The sequence below is a fragment of a genome, unplaced genomic scaffold (genome assembly GCF_019419815.1).
Source record: "Pyrus x bretschneideri cultivar Hongxiangsu unplaced genomic scaffold, Pyrus_bretschneideri_v1 Contig22, whole genome shotgun sequence".
NCBI lineage: Eukaryota > Viridiplantae > Streptophyta > Magnoliopsida > Rosales > Rosaceae > Pyrus > Pyrus x bretschneideri.
Window position 1 is genome coordinate 3,448,183 of NW_025999524.1, and position 18,994 is coordinate 3,467,176.

The 18,994-nt window shown below is 36.9% G+C and overlaps 2 protein-coding genes across 2 annotated transcripts; one reads left to right on the plus strand and one right to left on the minus strand.

Moving 5' to 3' along the window:
• The first annotated feature begins 3,804 nt into the window (after positions 1 to 3,804).
• On the plus strand, positions 3,805 to 4,341 carry LOC125477739 (SCO-spondin). The gene has a single exon (XM_048585154.1). The coding sequence runs from the start codon at positions 3,805 to 3,807 to the stop codon at positions 4,339 to 4,341; it is 537 nt and encodes a 178-aa protein (XP_048441111.1).
• A 783-nt stretch (positions 4,342 to 5,124) lies between these two features.
• On the minus strand, positions 5,125 to 16,939 carry LOC125477740 (protein PHYLLO, chloroplastic-like). Its single transcript, XM_048585155.1, has 17 exons — positions 16,874 to 16,939; positions 16,533 to 16,757; positions 15,943 to 16,245; positions 15,781 to 15,848; positions 15,370 to 15,528; positions 14,813 to 14,938; positions 14,312 to 14,443; positions 14,103 to 14,220; positions 13,865 to 14,020; positions 13,522 to 13,764; positions 7,816 to 7,983; positions 7,435 to 7,578; positions 6,843 to 7,304; positions 6,443 to 6,742; positions 6,200 to 6,357; positions 5,999 to 6,106; positions 5,125 to 5,897 (listed from the first exon to the last, which is right to left on the minus strand). The coding sequence occupies exons 1-17, from the start codon at positions 16,937 to 16,939 to the stop codon at positions 5,618 to 5,620; spliced, it is 3,216 nt and encodes a 1,071-aa protein (XP_048441112.1). The 3' UTR covers positions 5,125 to 5,617.
• Positions 16,940 to 18,994: the final 2,055 nt, after the last annotated feature.

Here is an 18,994-nt window from a genome sequence, read left to right on the forward strand (position 1 = left end):
TAATTAATACCTCACAATGGGTTAGCAATAAAATGATTCATTCAGTGGTTTATTAAATATTATTTTGTCTATCTTTAAACACGATCAAAACGTCTCAAGAGGCGTGTAATGACACACCCCGACCGAGATCAAGGCGTGCTGGGCGTCACGCTAGGGTGACGGCCAGCACGCCTTGATCTCGGTCGGGGTGTGGCAAGTAACGCCGTTTATAAAAAAGGTTTTTCGCATGTGCATAATAATGTGATTCAATTAGTTGTCAAATAAATATTATATTCTTTATTTTTAAACACGTTCAAAATATTTTAAGAGTGATTCAATTAGTTGTTTATTAAATATTATTTTCTTTATTTTTAAACATGTTCAAAATATTTTAAGAGGCATGTACCGCCAATGATAAAAAAGGCCTTTTGCACTCACACAATAATGTGATTCAGTCATTTATTTATTAAATATTATTTTCTCTATTTTTAAACACTTAAGAGGCACTTAGTGCCGGTTATAAAAAAAGGTTTTTGCACGAGCATAATAATGTGATTCAATTAGTTGTCAAGTGATTTTTTTATTTTTTTATTTTAACAAATGATATTATCTACACTAAAGGGATGGGGTAGGCTTAGCCTCACAATGAGCTAGTAATAATATACTTTAATAAGTTGTTTATTAAATATTATTTTCTCTATTTTTAATGTAAATTCAATAGAATGTAGATGAAAGTTGAAAGACCGATTTTATTATGTGGACTCAGCTGCTTTGATTAGTTAATGAAGGATTTCTTCGAGCATAGTCTAATATTATTCAATTAGTCCACATATTTGACTTTCATTTTGTCATAAAAAAATATTAAAGCAATTCACACATATAAATACATTTAAAATGTATAAATCACGCGTAGTATGCTGTGATTCAAAAAAAAATCTTTTACACGCGTGTGAACGTGTGCATGAAGACTAGTAAAAAGAAACAGAGCCATTGGAAAAGTCAAAGGTGAGGGGCATAACCTAATTAAAGTAGCCAATGCATATGTGGCAAGCTTCATTTGCCTTTTGAACATAGCTACCATGCTGCTTCTCAATTTTGGTGAGTTTTGGAATTTTATTGTTTGATTGTTTTGATTTTTGCTGTTTCTTTAGATGGCCGTGTATCATAATAATCACAGTGAACCAATAATGTTGTTTTTATTTTTTGCAGTTGGTGATGATTTTGTGAAAAATACAAACTCACTTAGCATAGTGAAAAGTGTAGATATAAAATTATGGAGGTATTTGGGTTCTCTAAAAATTTATTAGTAATTCTAAATACAATTACATAAGTTGGTTTAAATAGAAAACAATCATAACCCAAAAGGAAAACAAAAATAAAAATATATAAAAGTATCAAATTTTCCCTTACCCGATTTTGCTTGCAATTTAATAAAAATTCGTCTTGTAGATTTCATCATTTCCTTTCAGCATTTTTTTTTTCCTCATGTTTCCCTGTTAGATTCATCATTTCTTTGTTAAGGATACTAAACATATATTGACCCAAAAAAAAAAAAAAAATACTAAACATGAAAACTAAGGATTGGCATTCCCAAGCCTTAAATTTTCCTAATATCCAGTTTAATTTTCTTATCGGTAACTCTCGGGTTGGAAATGACTTGTATCACTTGATACTTTTTAGAAAAATTAGATTTTCTCACCACTAAAAGCCTAAACTAGCTACTAGAAATGCCAACAGTCCTACGTATAAATTAAAACAAAAGCCTTGAAATCGATCATCACATCATCCCAAAATTCACAGCACAATTTGAATGAAATGGAGAAAGATGTAGGCAGCTATATATGATGGTCGTTTTCTTGGTCACTGCATCTTGTGAGTTTTCTTAACCACTGATGGTCTAGTGAATGGAGTATTTTGTGTTGCCTTTTTATTTTGCAGGTAACCATTATTCTCATAATCCGCGTCGCTCTGGAAACAAATAATGTTCGTCACATGAGACAATATAATGTTACAAACAAACTAACTGCAAGAAGGTGCATGCTCCATGTCAACATTAACGGGAAAGCTCGACTGTGTTTTGGTCAATGCATGTGCGGTGATTCGCCTTGATCAAGTCATACGTTCATCTTCACTAATAAAGGTCTTAGCTACATTTTCTCTGCTTGCTATTTAAAATAAGGGACTAAGCTGGCTAGGTGTAATTCAATATAAATGTTGCATTAGCAAGTATGTTCCAGGTGTTATACACTCTGTTTGGTTGTTTAACCGGTATATTATTGGTTGAAGGTGACTAAAATACTCGTAACGTAATAAAATTTTCTATCAACTATGAATGACAATCTGTAGAAAAACTATGGATGACAGAATCTACAGAGAAACAGTTCGAACGAGATTTTTATTTCAAGTGAATTACGATATTCAATAAAATACAGTACATTAAGGATCTCAGGAAAAAATATGGTTTTGTAAATATGGAAAATGGTTACGCCTTGATTGATGTAAGCTACCGTTGGCACCAAATCAATAATGTGTGGCCGTAGGGTTAAAAAATTGATCAAAGAAGGAATTATATATATTTCCCCAACAAAGCTTTTCTATTTCACATCTCCGATATGAAGGATGAACTATAAAATCAATTGAGAATATGAATAATGGTTCAACTTACTTATAAGTCTATACAAGGTCTCTTCTCTTATCAATATAGGATTCATTCTCAACAATATATTAGATTACGCTATGATTTATGCCAAACCTTTGCGTACGATATTTGACTTAGTATATTCAAGAAATTTTCTTCTTCTATATATTCAGTTATTTTTCATGTTGGATTCAAGATTCCTTTTTTATGGATTCAAAGCATGATTTCTCAATTCTTTCGTTTCCAAATTCAGAACTTTTTTCTACACATTCAGTTTTTTTCATCTTGGATTCAAGACTTCTTTTTATGGATTGGTAGCAAGGAAATTTTGAATTTTTTCATTACCAAATTCAATTTTTTTCTATATATTCAGTTATTTTCTATGTTGGATTCAAGATTTCATTTTTATATATGGATTATAAGCAAGGAAATTATGAATTGTGAATTCTTAATTATTTCATTTCCAGATTTGTTATCTCTTTTCTAATGTTGGAGTCAAGATTTCTTTTTTTATGGATTTGGAGCAAGAAAATTGTGAATTCGTAATTCTTTCATTCCAATTCATATATATATTCTATATATTCAGATCTTTTCATCTTGGATTCAAGATTTCTTTTTTATTGATTTTGAGTAAGGAAATCGTGAATTCTTAATTCTTTCATTCCCAAATTCAGATTTTTTTCTATCTATTCAGTCATTTTCCATGTTGAGTTCAAGACTTTTTTATGGATCGGAGTAAGAAAATTGTGAAATCTCAATTCTCATATTCAGATTCTGTTTCTATATATTTAGTTTAATTTTGGGAAATCAGTTACACGACTAGTTATTTCTCGATTTCTCTAACGCTCAACTTTCTTTAAAAAAAAAAAAAACTTCCACAAATATACCAACGCCTATAATATAAATATAGCCCAAGGGTCTCACCACCTACGTACCCTGCAAAACAAGCCTTGAAATTGATCACTATCAAAGGTTGACACAATAAACAAAAGCATGGAGAATGTTACACCTAAGGCAGCTATCATCTTCGTATTCTTCGTTATTGTATCTTGTGAGTTTTTTAAACTAGTATCTTCGAATACAAATATTACGTTATTATTACAGTTTGTATGAAAGAATGTCTAATGCAATATTCTCCATTTTGCGTGTCGAAATGGTATTTTATTTACATAATTAAAAGTCTCTAAATGGAGTGTGGTTTTTTATGTGCTGGTGTACCAGTGTTCTCAAAAGCCGAAGCAGTTCCAAATATTGATCAGGACGATGGGAAAATTGGTACATGTTCCAATCAGACTGACTGCGACAAGATTAATTATAAATGTCCATGGGGAAACCTCCTCTGTGCTGATGGTGAATGCAGATGCCCTCGCCGCCAGCTAAATCAAATTAACAAATGTTCCAACCAGACCGACTGCGACAAGATTAATTATTTATGTCCATCGGGAAAGCTTTCCTGCGTTGATGGACAATGCAAATGCGTTGGTTATCTGCTGCCAAATGAAATTGGTAAATGTTCTAAACAGAAGGACTGCGACATGATTAATTATTTATGTACATCAGGAAAGCTCCAATGTGTTAATGGGCAATGCAAATGCGTTCCTTATCTGCCAAATCCAATCCGTAAATGTTCTCAACAGACTGACTGCGACAAGATTAATTATTTATGTCCATGGGGAACGCTCCAATGTGTTAATGCGCAATGCAAATGCGTTAACTTGCCCTGATCGAGCCTCGCAGTATCTTAACTCTACACAGTCTCTCCTAGTTGCGCACATAAGCTAGCTTGGGTGCAACTTAAATGTTCACTTAGCAGAATAAGTATGTATTAATCTTCTTTCTACAGAAAGATAGAAAGAATATTGAAAAAAAAAAATGTTTAGTTATCTCTTTCTTATGAATGGTTTACATATATAGAGCCTTCTTCATGTTTTAAGGGTAACTGAAAAATGTTTTTAAAATATGGTTTTGTCCATCAATCTCGTAAGAATAATTTAAACAGCATTAGTCCGAATATAATCGAACAAGATTACATAAGCTTGACAATTTTTTATATTAGGCGTATGCCCAAGGCTGCATAAGTTGGTTGGCAATCATCACAATTACTTGTAGCAAAAAAGTAAAAATAAAATAAAATCATCACGTTTGAGCGCTTGCATGATATTTGCTTCACCAAAATTTTATCAAGTCGTTGTTATTGTCACTTAGTATTCATTTGTACTTGAGATTGTGTCCCAGCTTAAAACTAATTCATAACAACCTATAAGTAAACAATTTTCTTTATTATTAAAGACATAAAATAAATAAAAAAAGCGAAAAACAAGAAAGTTGTACCATGTTGGATTATTGTTTTATAATATTTTTTTTATACAATATATTTTTACCAAGGAGTGAGAATCAAATAGTATCGTACTTACCATCACGAGATTCGAACCTAAAACATCTTATTTTTCAAGTAATTAAAGATAAATGTCATTAGAATGTAGTAAGTGGCCTAAGAGTAGTTTTCTGTTTAATGAAAAATGTTTTGTGACGAATTTTCTATTAAAACCCCCTCCTTAAATGCAACGATATATTGATAATTCAACACAATGAGGATTACAATCCAAGAACAAGAGTTCTTGAGTGAATCCAGCAGTTTGGTTAAAAAACGATGTTCTTCCGACGCTCGGTGCAACAAAACCGAACGCTCTAGATCTTCAGGCACAGTAATTTGCCTTGACATCAAATACACATGCAGAGTTTTTGGGTGGCTCTGAGCCAGCACCAGAAATCGTCCAGTCACCGGAAACAGGCCGATGTTTGACTAGCCGTGAAGGTAAAATGAAGTGCGTTGGCGACAGCATCATGTAGCGATGGAAAATGCAGTTGCTTAGATAGACAGCAAGTCGGCAATATTCGTTGCTATGCTTCTGTGTGACTGCCACGATTTATGTATTTATGGACATCCCCAATGTATCCATCACAAAGCAAATGCGTAAAAGAGCGAAGATAGTAACATCTCTAAATTGTCTTCTGGTTTTGAATCAAATTCGAGTTCACTCTCCCCAAAAATCGTCTCAATGTGCTGATTACAGGGAGAGGGTTCTCCAGATGAGCAGCATGTCCGCAATCTGGAATCTCAACTATCTCATAGATGTCATGAGGAGGGCCGTCTCCACTAGCCGTGCCACCAGCAATTTGAGAGGACATATCCTTAGCTATCGCCTTGAACTTTTTATCCTCCTCTCCAACAATTAGCAAAAGGGGTGTTTTGCAGTGCTTCAAGTCTTCCCACAATGGCCTGACATGCAAACAAAGCATAATTCAGATTTCAAAACTTATCTAGTATAAGTATTGTAGTGTGGGAATCAAATAATCAGTAAAATGGTCAGGGAAGCTTACGGCTGCCTCCCAATACTTAAACCGGAAAGCACTTTTGCAAGACTCTGCACATCTTCATGATGCAGGCGGCTGGAAACTATCTGACGAAATCGGGGATGGACTCTTAAGCTGTTCAAATTACACATAAGGTTACTGAAGCGTGTGAATAATGGCAAATCTAATAATCCAAACACCGTTAAGGCCAAAAAAACCTAAAAGCACCTGTTCCACAGCTCTCCAGAATACCAGGTGTCTAGGAAGAGCTCTAAGCCGTGATCAATAAGGAAGCGAGCTCTAGAGTCATCCTTAGCTCTACGAATTTTTCTATCCACTTCATCTTTTAACCCAGGGCTTCCAGATATTACAACAGCTCCATTGACCTTCATAACAAAATTCCCACTATTGTTAACAACACTTAAACTAGAGCTAAATTTGAAATGAAAATCTTCAAAACTGTAGACATACTTTGTCAGTGCACCTCAAAGCCATGTACAGTGCAATCCTTGCTCCCATAGAGTAACCCACAATAGTAACCTTTCCAGGCGTAATCTGTTTAATCACTTCACATAAAAGATCGGCAACAACCTCAATTGACAAACCTGAATCCTGTACAGCATCGTTATCACCATGGTTCTGTATCTTTGTTCCACCATGACCAGGAAGGTCAATCGAAATGCATCTTGCACATCCTGAAATCGCCTTCATCATAGCAATCCAATCTTCACCAGTTCCAAGAAACCCATGAAGAAATACAAAAACATTTTCCTGCATGAGCATGATTTTGGTATAGTGAGCATGCAGTACAGGAGATGTAATACATGTAAGCTAAGACAGAGAGTGTCAAGGATATGAAATTTTTACTAACATTGTATCTTTCTCCAATCTCGTGGACTATGATGGAATAAGAGAAAGCCTTTGAATCTACAGTAAGCTGGAATACGCGGACTTGCTCTCCAGTAAAATTTCTATGAACTACATTGCCATTTATTTGAAATTTTTGAAGAACTTGATCAGCATCAGCAACAGATGCTTCTACGAAGCCACTGACTGGATTACAACCTATCTTGAGAGGAGTGGTTGTTACATCTTCTTTTAGCCAGCGGTATGTTCCTAAACCATGGGCTATTGACGGGGCCAATTCATAATTCATCATTTCACAGATTTCTGAATTTTTCAGGTTGAGATAACAGCAAAACTGAATATATGCTGACAAACCTAGGCCACTTTCAAATGCAGCACTAACAACAGCCATTTTCTGGTGCTGCTGAGCCCACTGAGCAATTATTGCCGCATTTTCAAAGCCACCAACAACACTAGGTTTAATAACCTGAAAAAACCAATATGAACAACCTAAATCAGGATACGCCATTGAAATTTTACAAAGGGTCATAAATTTCAGTAACGAAGACATCAAAATGCAAAAGATACTAATGAGCAATGCATAAACTGCCACTTACAATAGCTACAATTCCTGGATGGGTGTACTTCACTAGCTTGTCAAGTGGATGTTCTCTAATACTGTCAATAGTTTCATCCAGTGCCACGGGTAACCCGCTTTCTTCACAGAACTTGACAATATCACCTTCGTTTTGAACAGGTTCCTGAAATAAATAAATAGTCATAAGGTCAACGAAGACATTAAAAATATAGTCACAAGCATCATTACTCCTAAATTCATATTAACAAAGGAAGATGAGGCACAAGCCGCACAATGTTAAATCATCAAAATTAAAAGTATGTCAACCACATAAAATTTGATCAGAAATAGATTCCATCCCTTGGGACGCAGTTCTAGAGTAGAGTAAAAACGATAAGTTAACAAATTTTTTAGAGTATACCTCAATATACTGCAGATCACAATCCTTTACCAAGGAACCAAACTGGATGGCTTCTTTATATGTCCAGTTCCGATTGGCATCTGCACGAACTTGAATCTGGTACCCAACTTTCTTTCTTACCGCCTGTATAACTGCAGCATCGTGCAAGGGACTCCCCTGACGTGCTACCTGTTTCAAAATCATTGGAAAGCCACAAACCAAGCCTTTACTTTTTTATGCATAATAAAAAATTCAATTTGACCATAATCTTTTGTAATATTTCAATATACGTTCAGAGAGAAGAGAGAAGTACCTGTTGATTATTGGCTCAAACAATAAACAATTGATAAATATCTGGTTTCTGCTACTTTTGCAGTGGCATGGGTTGGCATGGGTTGGCATACAGCATGTGGGAGAGTAACAAAAGCAGATGTTCTTTTGTGGTGGCATGCGTTGCCATCTGCTGCATGTGGTAGACAAACAAAAGCAGATGCTCAATGCGTTGGCATCTGAAGACCTTTGGCCTTTGGTTCTCTTGAGAAGTCATCTTATTAGGTTCTATAAGAAGAAGATGGAGCAGCCCAGATAGAGACACAGAAGAGAAACAGCAAGAAACCATTCGGTAGAGAGAAAGAAAAAATCCTCTCAAATTGTTTTGCTTTGTATTCGATATTTTCTCTTCCTATTGTAAGTGTGTGAGCTTGGGTTATTCGGGTCTTTGGGAAATTGAGTGAAACACCATTGTATGTTCTCATTGATTATAGTAAAATACTCCGTCGTCTCCAAACTGGATGTAGGCATTGCCGAACCAGTATAAATCTTGGTGTTCTTGTTGGTATTGTTTCATTTATCTGTTATCAGTTTCTAGGGTTTATTATTTTTCACTCACACTTGTTGAAGCTTCCGCACAACAAGTGGTATCAGAGCCCAGTTTTTCGACTAGGGCTTTGTTTTTTTTTTTTTTTCGTGGGAGTGAAGAAAAAAAAAAGGGGAAAATTTCTTGGCGCTGCATTCCCGTGAATAGTGCCGAAGAAGATGGCTGGAGATGAAGGTGAACCTGTGAAGAAGAAGGAGTCGACACCTACATCTAACAGACACCAAATTGCTACTACAAGGTTAGAGGTTGATAAATTCAATGGCTCTAATAATTTTGGTATGTGACAATGTGAAGTTATGGATGTCTTGTATCAACAAGAGTTGGATATGGTTCTGGAAGAGAAACCAGAAGATATTGAGGACAAGCAGTGGACGCGAATTAATCTTCATGCTTGTGCTGCTATTCGATCATTTCTTGACAAGGAGTTGAAATACCCGTATATGAAGGAAACTTCTGCCAAGGAGTTATGGACAAAATTGGAGGAAAAGTATATGACCAAGAGCGCAGAAAATCGGCTCTTCCTGAAGAAACGACTCTTCCGTTTTCAGTATAGTCCAGGTATTTCTATGCATGAACACCTCAATGATTATAATAGAATACTTGCTGATTTAGCAAACCTTGATGTGAAAATTCCTGACGAGGACAAGGTATTATGTTTGTTAAATTCATTGCCTGATGATTATGATCATTTGACAACTACTTTGTTGTATGGAAAAACCGAGGTGAAACTTGATGAGGTGTCTGCGGCATTGGTGAATCATGAGTGTCGAAAGAAGAAACTAAAGACTCACAATTCACAAACCGAGGCACTTGTTGCAAGGGGTCGAACAGTGGAAAGAAAATATGTGAAACGGGGAAAATCTCGTTCAAAGTCACGAGGGAAGTTTCTTGCTAAAGATGAATGTGCCTTTTGCCGCCAAAAGGGTCATTGGAAGAGAGACTGCCCCAAATTGAAGAATAAAGAGAAGGAGAAAGCGGGTCCTGAAGCAAATATTGTAAACCAAGGAGATAATGATCTCGAGTTTGCTTTGGCTAGTTCATCTACTAATGGTCACTCCAAGGAGTGGATTTTGGATTTAGGTTGCACTTATCATATATGTCCCATTCGAGAATGGTTTTCTAGCTTCGAGGAGCTGGATGGTGGAGTTGTTTTGATGGGTAATGATAATGCCTGCAAAACACAAGGGATAGGCAAAATCTGTTTGAAGATGCATGATGGAACAGTCAGAGAATTAAGTGATGTTCGGTATATACCGGATATGAAGAAAAACCTTATCTCTCTGGGAGCTTTGGAATCCAAGGGTCTTAAGATCACCATGAAGAGTGGAGTTCTTAAAACTGTGTACAGGGCACTGGTGGTGATGAAAGGTATAAGACGAAATAACTTGTATTTCTTGCAGGGAAGTACAATTATTGGTGGAGCAGCCATAACCGAAGCTATTGACGATAGCACAGACATCACAAGGTTATGGCATATGCGTCTAGGGCATGCTGGTGAAAAAGCGTTGCAAGGATTGGTGAAGCAAGGCTTGTTGAAAGGTGCAAAGGCATGCAAATTGGAATTCTATGAGCATTGTGTGTTTGGTAAGCAAACTAGGGTAAAATTTGGCACTGCTATTCACCACACTAAAAACATTCTTGATTATGTTCACACTGATGTTTGGGGACCTTCCAAGAATGCATCTTGGGGAGGTAGCCATTATTTTGTCTCCTTTGTTGATGACTTCTCTAGAAGAATATGGGTGTACACCATGAAGCGTAAAGATGAAGTCTTGAAAATATTCCTGAAGTGGAAAAAGATGATTGAAACTCAAAGCAATCGAAAGATCAAGACTCTCAGATCAGACAATGGGGGTGAATATAAGTCTGATCCTTTCTTGAAAGTCTGTCAAGATGAGGGTATCGTGAGGCACTTTACGGTTAAGGAGACACCACAACAAAATGGAGTGGCGGAGCGCATGAACCGTACGTTGCTTGAGAAAGTCCGGTGCATGTTATCTAATGCTGGTTTAAGCAAGGCATTTTGGGCTGAGACAATCACTTATGCAAGCCATATCATTAATCGATTGCCAGCTGCTGCAAACGAGGGCAAAACGCCCATGGAGGTATGGTCTAATAAACCTTGTACTGATTACAAGTTCTTACACATATTTGGTTGGCCTGCTTACTATCATGTCAGAGAAAGCAAGATGGATCCAAGAGCAAAGAAAGCTCTATTTATGGGCTTTAGCATTAGCGTGAAGGGATATCGACTCTGATGTCCAGATATGAAGAAATTTGTTGTAAGCAGAGATGTGACTTTTGATGAGGCTGGTATGGTTAATCGGAACAAGCATGAAGGTGAAACTAAAGCAACCAAGATCATGAGCAACACAAAGCAGGTGGAGTTACTGAAGATTCCAGTTGTCCCAGTAAGGTCTGATGTTACAAACCCTAGCCCTACAGTTAATTCTGATGACGAAGACGTGGATGATGAAGTAGAGGCACCTACACAAGAGCCTCCACAGCAACAAGACTATATTGCAATCAGAAGATCGAGAAGGGAAATTCGAAAGCCTGCTCGATTTACTGATATTGTGGCATATGCACTTCCCGTTATTGAAGATGACATTCCATCCGCATACAAAGAAGCTGTCATAAGTCCAGAGTGCGAGGAGTGGAAGAAATCTATGGATGAGGAGATGAAATCTCTTCATAAAAATGAGACTTGGAAACTGGTGCAGTTACCGAAGGGGAAGAAAGAAATTGGTTGTAAATGGGTGTATGCCAAGAAGATGGAATCTTTGGGAAAAGATAATGTAAGATTCAAAGCCAGATTGGTGGCTAAAGGTTACTCTCAGAAAGAAGGCATTGACTACAATGAGGTATTTTCTCCTGTAGTAAAACATTCTTCTATTCGTATTCTGTTGGCTTTGGTTGTGCAGTTTGACCTTGAGTTAGCCCAACTTGATGTCAAGACTGCGTTCTTACATGGTGATTTGGAGGAAGAGATTTACATGTCCCAGCCAGAAGGTTTTAAAGTTGCTAGAAAGGAAAATTGGGTTTGCAAATTAAGAAAAACATTGTACGGCTTGAAGCAGTCTCCAAGGCAATGGTACAAGCGATTTGATCGATTTATGATTGGGCAAAATTACACAAGAAGTCACTATGACCATTGTGTATACTTTCGCAAACTACAAGATGGAACCTTCATTTATCTACTTTTATATGTTGATGATATGCTTATAGCATGTAAGAGCAAAGTGGAGATTGAAAGGTTGAAGACTCAACTGAGCAATGAATTTGAGATGAAGGACTTGGGAGAAGCTCGGAAGATACTAGGTATGGAAATTGAAAGAGATAGAGCAAAGGGCAAGATTAGTTTGTGTCAAAAGCAATAATTGAATAAGGTACTACATCATTTCAGGATGAATGAAAATTCAAAACCGGTTAGTATACCTCTTGCCCTTCATTTCAAACTTAGTGCTTCTATGTCTCCTAAAACTGTTGAGGAGAGACAGTACATGGCTCAAATTCCTTATGCAAATGCTGTTGGTAGTTTGATGTATGCTATGGTGTGTACTAGGCCTGATATTTCACAAGTTGTTAGTATTGTCAGTAGATATATGCATAATCCAGGAAAAGGGCATTGGCAAGCTGTGAAATGGATTCTACGGTATATTCTAGGTACTGTGGATGTTGGTTTATTATTCCAGCAGGATAAAATTACAGGTAAATGTGTTGTTGGATATGTGGATTCTGATTACGCAGGTGATTTAGACAAGCGTAGGTCTACTACTGGTTTTGTATTCACTATTGCTGGAGGTCCGGTAAGTTGGAGGTCGAGTCTGCAATCTACAGTTGCATTGTCGACTACTGAGGCGGAGTACATGGCTGTAACAGAAGCTATAAAGGAAGCCATCTGGCTTCAAGGGTTGCTTGATGACTTAGGGGTTCAACAAGATCATGTGGATGTCCATTACGACAGTCAGAGTGCTATTCATTTAGCAAAGAATCAAGTTCATCATGCACGTACAAAACACATTGACGTGAGGTTCCATTTTGTTCGTGAGATCATAGACGAGGGAGATATTCTTCTTCAGAAGATTGGGACCGCTAACAATCCTGCGGATATGTTAACAAAGCCAATTTCGTTGCTCAAGTTTAAGCACTGCTTAGACTTGGTTGGCATTTGTAAAATTTGTTGATTGCCCCATGGGGGAGTGGGAGACGACTAATTTGGAGTTCTACTTAGAGGGTTTGAGCCAAGGTGGAGATTGTTGATTATTGGCTCAAACAATAAACAATTGATAAATATCTGGTTTCTGCTACTTTTGCAGTGGCATGGGTTGGCATACAGCATGTGGGAGAGTAACAAAAGCAGATGTTCTTTTGTGGTGGCATGCGTTGCCATCTGCTGCATGTGGTAGACAAACAAAAGCAGATGCTCAATGCGTTGACATCTGAAGACCTTTGGCCTTTGGTTCTCTTGAGAAGTCATCTTATTCGGTTCTATAAGAAGAAGCTGGAGCAGCCTAGATAGAGACACAGAAGAGAAACAGCAAGAAACCATTCGGTAGAGAGAAAGAAAAAATCCTCTCAAATTGTTTTGCTTTGTATTCGATATTTTCTCTTCCTATTGTAAGTGTGTGAGCTTGGGTTATTCGGGTCTTTGGGAAATTGAGTGAAACACCATTGTATGTTCTCATTGATTATAGTAGAATACTCCGTCGTCTCCAAACTGGATGTAGGCATTGCCGAACCAGTATAAATCTTGGTGTTCTTGTTGGTATTGTTTCATTTATCTGTTATCAGTTTCTAGGGTTTATTATTTTTCACTCACACTTGTTGAAGCTTCCGCACAACAGTACCTTCAGCTTTACCGCAGTAAATCCTTCTTCAACAAGTGCTGCTACAACATCAGCTACTTGTGTGGGCGTTCTATTGGAATCAACTAGGGCACAAATCTGAACTGTCATCGGCCTTTCAGATATACCTACTTCAGCTTTCAAGGGATGGAGTAGGCCTAATAAGTTGGAACCTTGCCTTGTCGCTAATGCATTGAGAATTGCCATTTCCAAACCACATCTAACACTAGGCAAGAGCGTGCATGGCTGTATCACAATCAAAAGCATATGTTCTATGAAGATATATTTATAACAGAGCTCTATCTTTTTCCCCTTCTGATAAGTACATTAAAAAAAAAGGATTTACCAGTATTCCCAGGTTGGTCCATATCCAAGAAGAAAAAGAGCCCTTTAGCAGAGGAAGGAAGCAACTAATCTTAGCTCCTTCCATCATATGAACAAGTAACCTCAGTTGCTCTTCTACATCTAGCAGGCTTTCTCTGTGGATATCGAGAGGCGAAACCTGTTTAATTAAAGCCATCAATGGTCAAATAAGGCTTATAGAAACGCAAGTGGATTAGTTGAAAATTTGTACCAAAACTAACCTCGCCAAACCCAATGCTTCCATCCTCAAGATACAAAGTTAAAATAAACCCTTCTCTGTAGAAGCTGGTTTCATTATCATCAACAGAAACCATAGTAGGAGGAGCACAGAGTGGTATACTGTCCAAAACAGAATAAAAATATATCAAATCCTTCTTTCCAAGCATAATTAAAGAATATTAAAAATTTATTCCATCAGCAAAGAATTCACCTAAATACTGAATACTCCATTCTATGGACTCTATAAAGTAAAGTGCCATCAGCTGGTGAGTCTTGAACAGAAATCTTTGAGGAGGGGCTCAACGCATGATCTGCTGCTTGGCACGCAAACTTTCTTAAAGTACTGAGATAAGAAGATATTTTTCTTTTTGTAAGTACTAAAGAGGGAAAGAATTTGTCCGCAGTCAGTTAATAAGCCGATAAAAATAAGGAAAGGAGGGAAAGAATATGTCCGCAGTCAGTTAATAAGCCGATAGAAATAAAGGTAAATCTCAGTTTACTACCCTTATGTTTCGTGGTTTTTAACATTTATTACATGAAGTTTTTTTCGTCCCAGAACTAACTGTCATTGTCCCAAAATTAACACTTTAGGTATGACTCTGGGACGAAAAAAAACTTCATGTACTAAATGTTGAAAACCACGAAACTCAAGGGTGGTAAACTAAGATTTACCCTAAAAATAACTTATCATCAAGGTAGCACAACCACAAACCTGTGAAAGGTGGCATTGGCATCTATGCAGCCCTCAACTTCAATGACACAATCCACCTCTTTATCTTGAGATGTCAATAATGCATCTTCCAGCTCCACCTTTGTCTTCACATGTAGATGCATCACACTGAAATAATTGTTTTGAAGTCTTAAAAACAATGGGTTTACAGTTTGGTGAAAGGAATTCAACGATGAAGATGGAAAATGTAAGCATTGGTGCAGTTGATCAACTATCAAAATCATATATGCAAGCACATTCTTGAGACAATTTCAAATTCCATATATCTCGGATATTCACACTAATATTCCCAATAGGCTGTGTCTTGTTTCAAGGTCGTTCATTGCTTGGTGATGCCCTAAATGGGTGACCATTACTCCAACACCCTCAAACCCTATTCTTTCATGTTAACTATCCATCGAATTACATCGCAAGTGGCAACTTTAAGCACCTCCAAATCGAGCAATTAACACACACTGAAATCTAGAAAGGATGATTTATGACTACATGAATATCGCATGTCAACCAAGTTTATAGTTCAGATATATAAAGATTTTTACCCATGTGCCACACACAGGTTGTGCATTGAAACATTGTGAGAGGTGTAGAAGTATTGATTTAGTATGCTTGGCTCAACTCTATCCGCTATAGGAAGGAGACTGAATATTGCACCACCATGATTATTGATCACAACTATCGTCATTGGTTTCCGCAATGTCCTTCATCACGTAGTAAATTTGTTAAACCGAGAAACAAATTCTTTGTCTGGATTATAAGACAGCAGAAAGAAAAACCAAACATGCAGACGATATAAAAAAGCATATAGAATTCCCAATAACCTACTCTAAGGAAATGAAAGGCAGATCAAAAGATTTTAAACTTAAAGGAAAAGGCGATGTGGAAAAAGAGAAGGGAGCAATAGACCGGAACAGAACTTACAAGCCTGGAAAACCAATAGATAAGCATCCTACCTCTGGTTCACAATTGCCAAGCCATTTGTATCGTGGAGGAAAGAAACATCCCCAATCACGCAAAGCACCTGAACATAACACAAAGGAAAAGGCATTCAAGTACAGTTCACAAGAATAAACAACGGTAGTTCCAAGAAATGAGACCAATATAAAAAAACTTACCCGTTTATTGCATCCAACAGCAAAGCCAACAGCTGTGCTGAGTAACCCATCAATACCACTGGCACCCCTATTCCCAGCCACCCGAATCATATGACAGGGTAGTTGTAATTTTGAAATCATGGATGCAATATTATGACTACAACCTGACCAACCACATCCGTACATATCTGCATCACGTATCGCCATACTGTTCCCAATGAAAAGAGCAGACTCAGCTGAAAGTGCTTTGGATATCACGCTTGCAACTTGAGGTTCAGTCAAGAAGTCTCTGGCATAAATTTGAAATGACAACTCCCTCGAAACCTATAACATAGGAAAAGGGAACTTAAAAGGTAAAACCCAAAAAGGAAAAACAGAAAAGAAAGATATTAACATTCCAGCCAAATTTTATCAGTTTTCTTCCAGAATCCAGACAGAACATGTATGCTTGAGAGAGCTACTCAGGAGTTTCAGATGGAAAATAAAAATGCCTGGGTGCAATTTAATGTTTAGTCCTAGGGTTGGAACATATCAAAATCTGGATGAAAGCAACAAAAAAAGGCCAAATAATTTAAAATAAAAAGTAGAGCCTCATTCTTGTGATTCATTACCATCACATTTAACGTTTGAAGGTAAGTGCTCCATTCTTTGCTCATGCAGGGAAGGCCAGCTTTACATAAACAATCGGAAAATTCAACAATGCTACTTTGGATTCTATGGGTTACAATATGAGAGGGATCATGACGAAATGGATGCTTGTCAACCAAGATATATGAGCAGGGAAAGCAGTCCTCTAGCATTTTAGCAACTCGCTTGCTTGTAATTCTACTCCCAATCTGTTTGTAAAACAAATTAAAGGATTAATAAAAAAAAGAGAATATAGCTCCTCATTCAGTTGGCATCTGTAGTACAATCCACAGGGTTCAAGAATATTACTGAGATATACTCTTACAGCGGCAAATTTACCACTCGAGGCAATAAGAGAAAGCTGAGTGAAAGAGGTGGGTCGTGGATGCATACCTAAAATTTAGGCATATATAGAGCAAAACCTCTATGTAGTAATAATGTTGCGACTATTAGTATTATTACTATGAAGACATGATTACTTGATAGACGTGTTGTTACAAAAATAAAATTTGACTTAGTTACAAATTATACTACGTTAATAGTGGAGTATGTCAATTTTCAAAATGTAGAGATTGGAAAGAAAAAAAACACCCTTGTCTCAAGTAGCTAGTCCATGTACATGTGGTTAGAAAAGATATGTAGAAGGATCATGTTGAAGATCTTACTAACAATTATTGACATTGTTGTATTACATTTTGAAAATATTATGAAGCGTACTAAATAAGTAGTTCACACCTTATTTACATACTCCCAAATTTCATTTCTTCTTTTCCATATTTTCCGTACCAAACAAAGAAATTAAATATCATATATCAATCTTAAATTGTGATTTTGTTTCCTAAATATGATATTTTATTTCCACATCAGGAAACACACTATAAAATCCTATGGTATCAATTACATGACTTACTAGATATATTCAGATTTCTTTGGCTTTTTGATATAACGTGTGAAACTATCAGAAATGTGCATGAGAGCCCTTATAAATATAGATTACAGGCTCACTTTACTGAAAGAAAAACATCCCCACAGCGTGACGCAACAAGAAAAACATGGAGAAGGCTGCGTTTAAGACGAGTATGATTAGTCGGGTCGTCTTCTTGGTCATTTGTGAGTTCTTTTCTCCCAATTAGTCAAACTCTCTTCCCATAATATATGATTGTCGTCGAAGTCGATTGTTTGTAATTTTAAATACATATGAAGGCCGTCTCCAATGGATTTAATTATTTAAAATCTGCAGGCGTGGCTGCAGGAGCAGAAGCAGCTAAGGCTGTCCAACGATGCAATTCGAACGCCGACTGCAAGACGTATCCGTGCACCTCAGACTTTGTTCTTTGTGTTGATCACGTCTGCACATGCGAAGTCGCAAATGCTATTCACGACGTCGCCGCCGACTGCCGGAGTCTCACCGACTGTAGAGATACTGCAGAAGACTGTCCAAAGGGAAGGGCTACGTGTCATAACGGGAAATGCTTGTGCTTTCTCCCTGAGTTCTCTCAGTCTGGCCCGCAAATTCAAAACGATCAATGTTCCGTTTTGACCGACTGCAAAGGAGTTAAATGTGCTTTTGGAACTATCAAATGTGTCGATGGGGAATGCAAATGTGTGGATGGTTAATGTATATCTTAGCTATACATTATACAAGTACTTTTGTCCATCTATGTAGCTAAAGGCTAAAATAGCTGGCCGTGCAACTTCAAAATTTAAGCCTCTATAGTGGATTGACAAAAGTTGCAATCTTTCTTTAAGAAATAATAATTGAAATGCTGTAATAATTATTAGCGAAAATTTGAAATAGATCCATATTTTACTTAAACTGTGGAAGGCGTAAAGAAAGTTGAGGTTCCACCATAAAACTAATTGACAATATGGGGAACAGCCCAACCAAGCCCTTACAAGGTTTCTCCTTTCACCAATGTGAGACTTTTATACCTCACATTCTCACATGCCCCCTTATGTGTGTTGAATTTTCAAGTCTAACACGTAGACAACACGAACGGGGTGGTGTGGAGCATGTGTAAACCGTTGGGCTTCACATGTGGGGCAACATGCTCTGATATCATGAAGAAAGTTGAGGTTCCACCATAAAACCAATTGGCAACACCCTAATATGGGAAGTAGCCCAACATTTTATAAGTCTTTGCAAAGTTTTTTTATTTCACCAATGTAAGACTTTTTTATGCGATGATTTATAAAATTTGAATTTGGATGCAAAAGAGTGAGTCACAATTTTAATTAGGCAATGGACCTTTAGTTGTCTAAATTATTTTGATTTTTTTATAAATAAAAAGAAATATAAAGCCTGCAGCACCCTTTTGGGGGTCGCGACTTCATCAAAAAGTAATGGGACAAAAATACCCTCTAAACTAAAAAGTTCAAAAAAAAAAAAACTCAAAATTATGTAGGGATGTTTTCATCATATAAGCAATATTTTTTTAATAATTAA

Bases quoted from the DNA above. Each gene is read 5' to 3' on its own strand.
- LOC125477740 (XM_048585155.1), bottom strand. From the start codon at position 16,939: ATGCATCCACGACCCACCTCTTTCACTCAGCTTTCTCTTATTGCCTCG. The intron at 14,939-15,369 runs GTAAAAATCTTT...CAATTATTTCAG, and splicing joins AACCTGTGTGTGGCACATGG to TGTGATGCATCTACATGTGA. The intron at 6,358-6,442 runs GTATGTCTACAG...TTTGTTATGAAG, and splicing joins CTTTGAGGTGCACTGACAAA to GTCAATGGAGCTGTTGTAAT.
- LOC125477739 (XM_048585154.1), top strand. From the start codon at position 3,805: ATGGAGTGTGGTTTTTTATGTGCTGGTGTACCAGTGTTCTCAAAAGCC.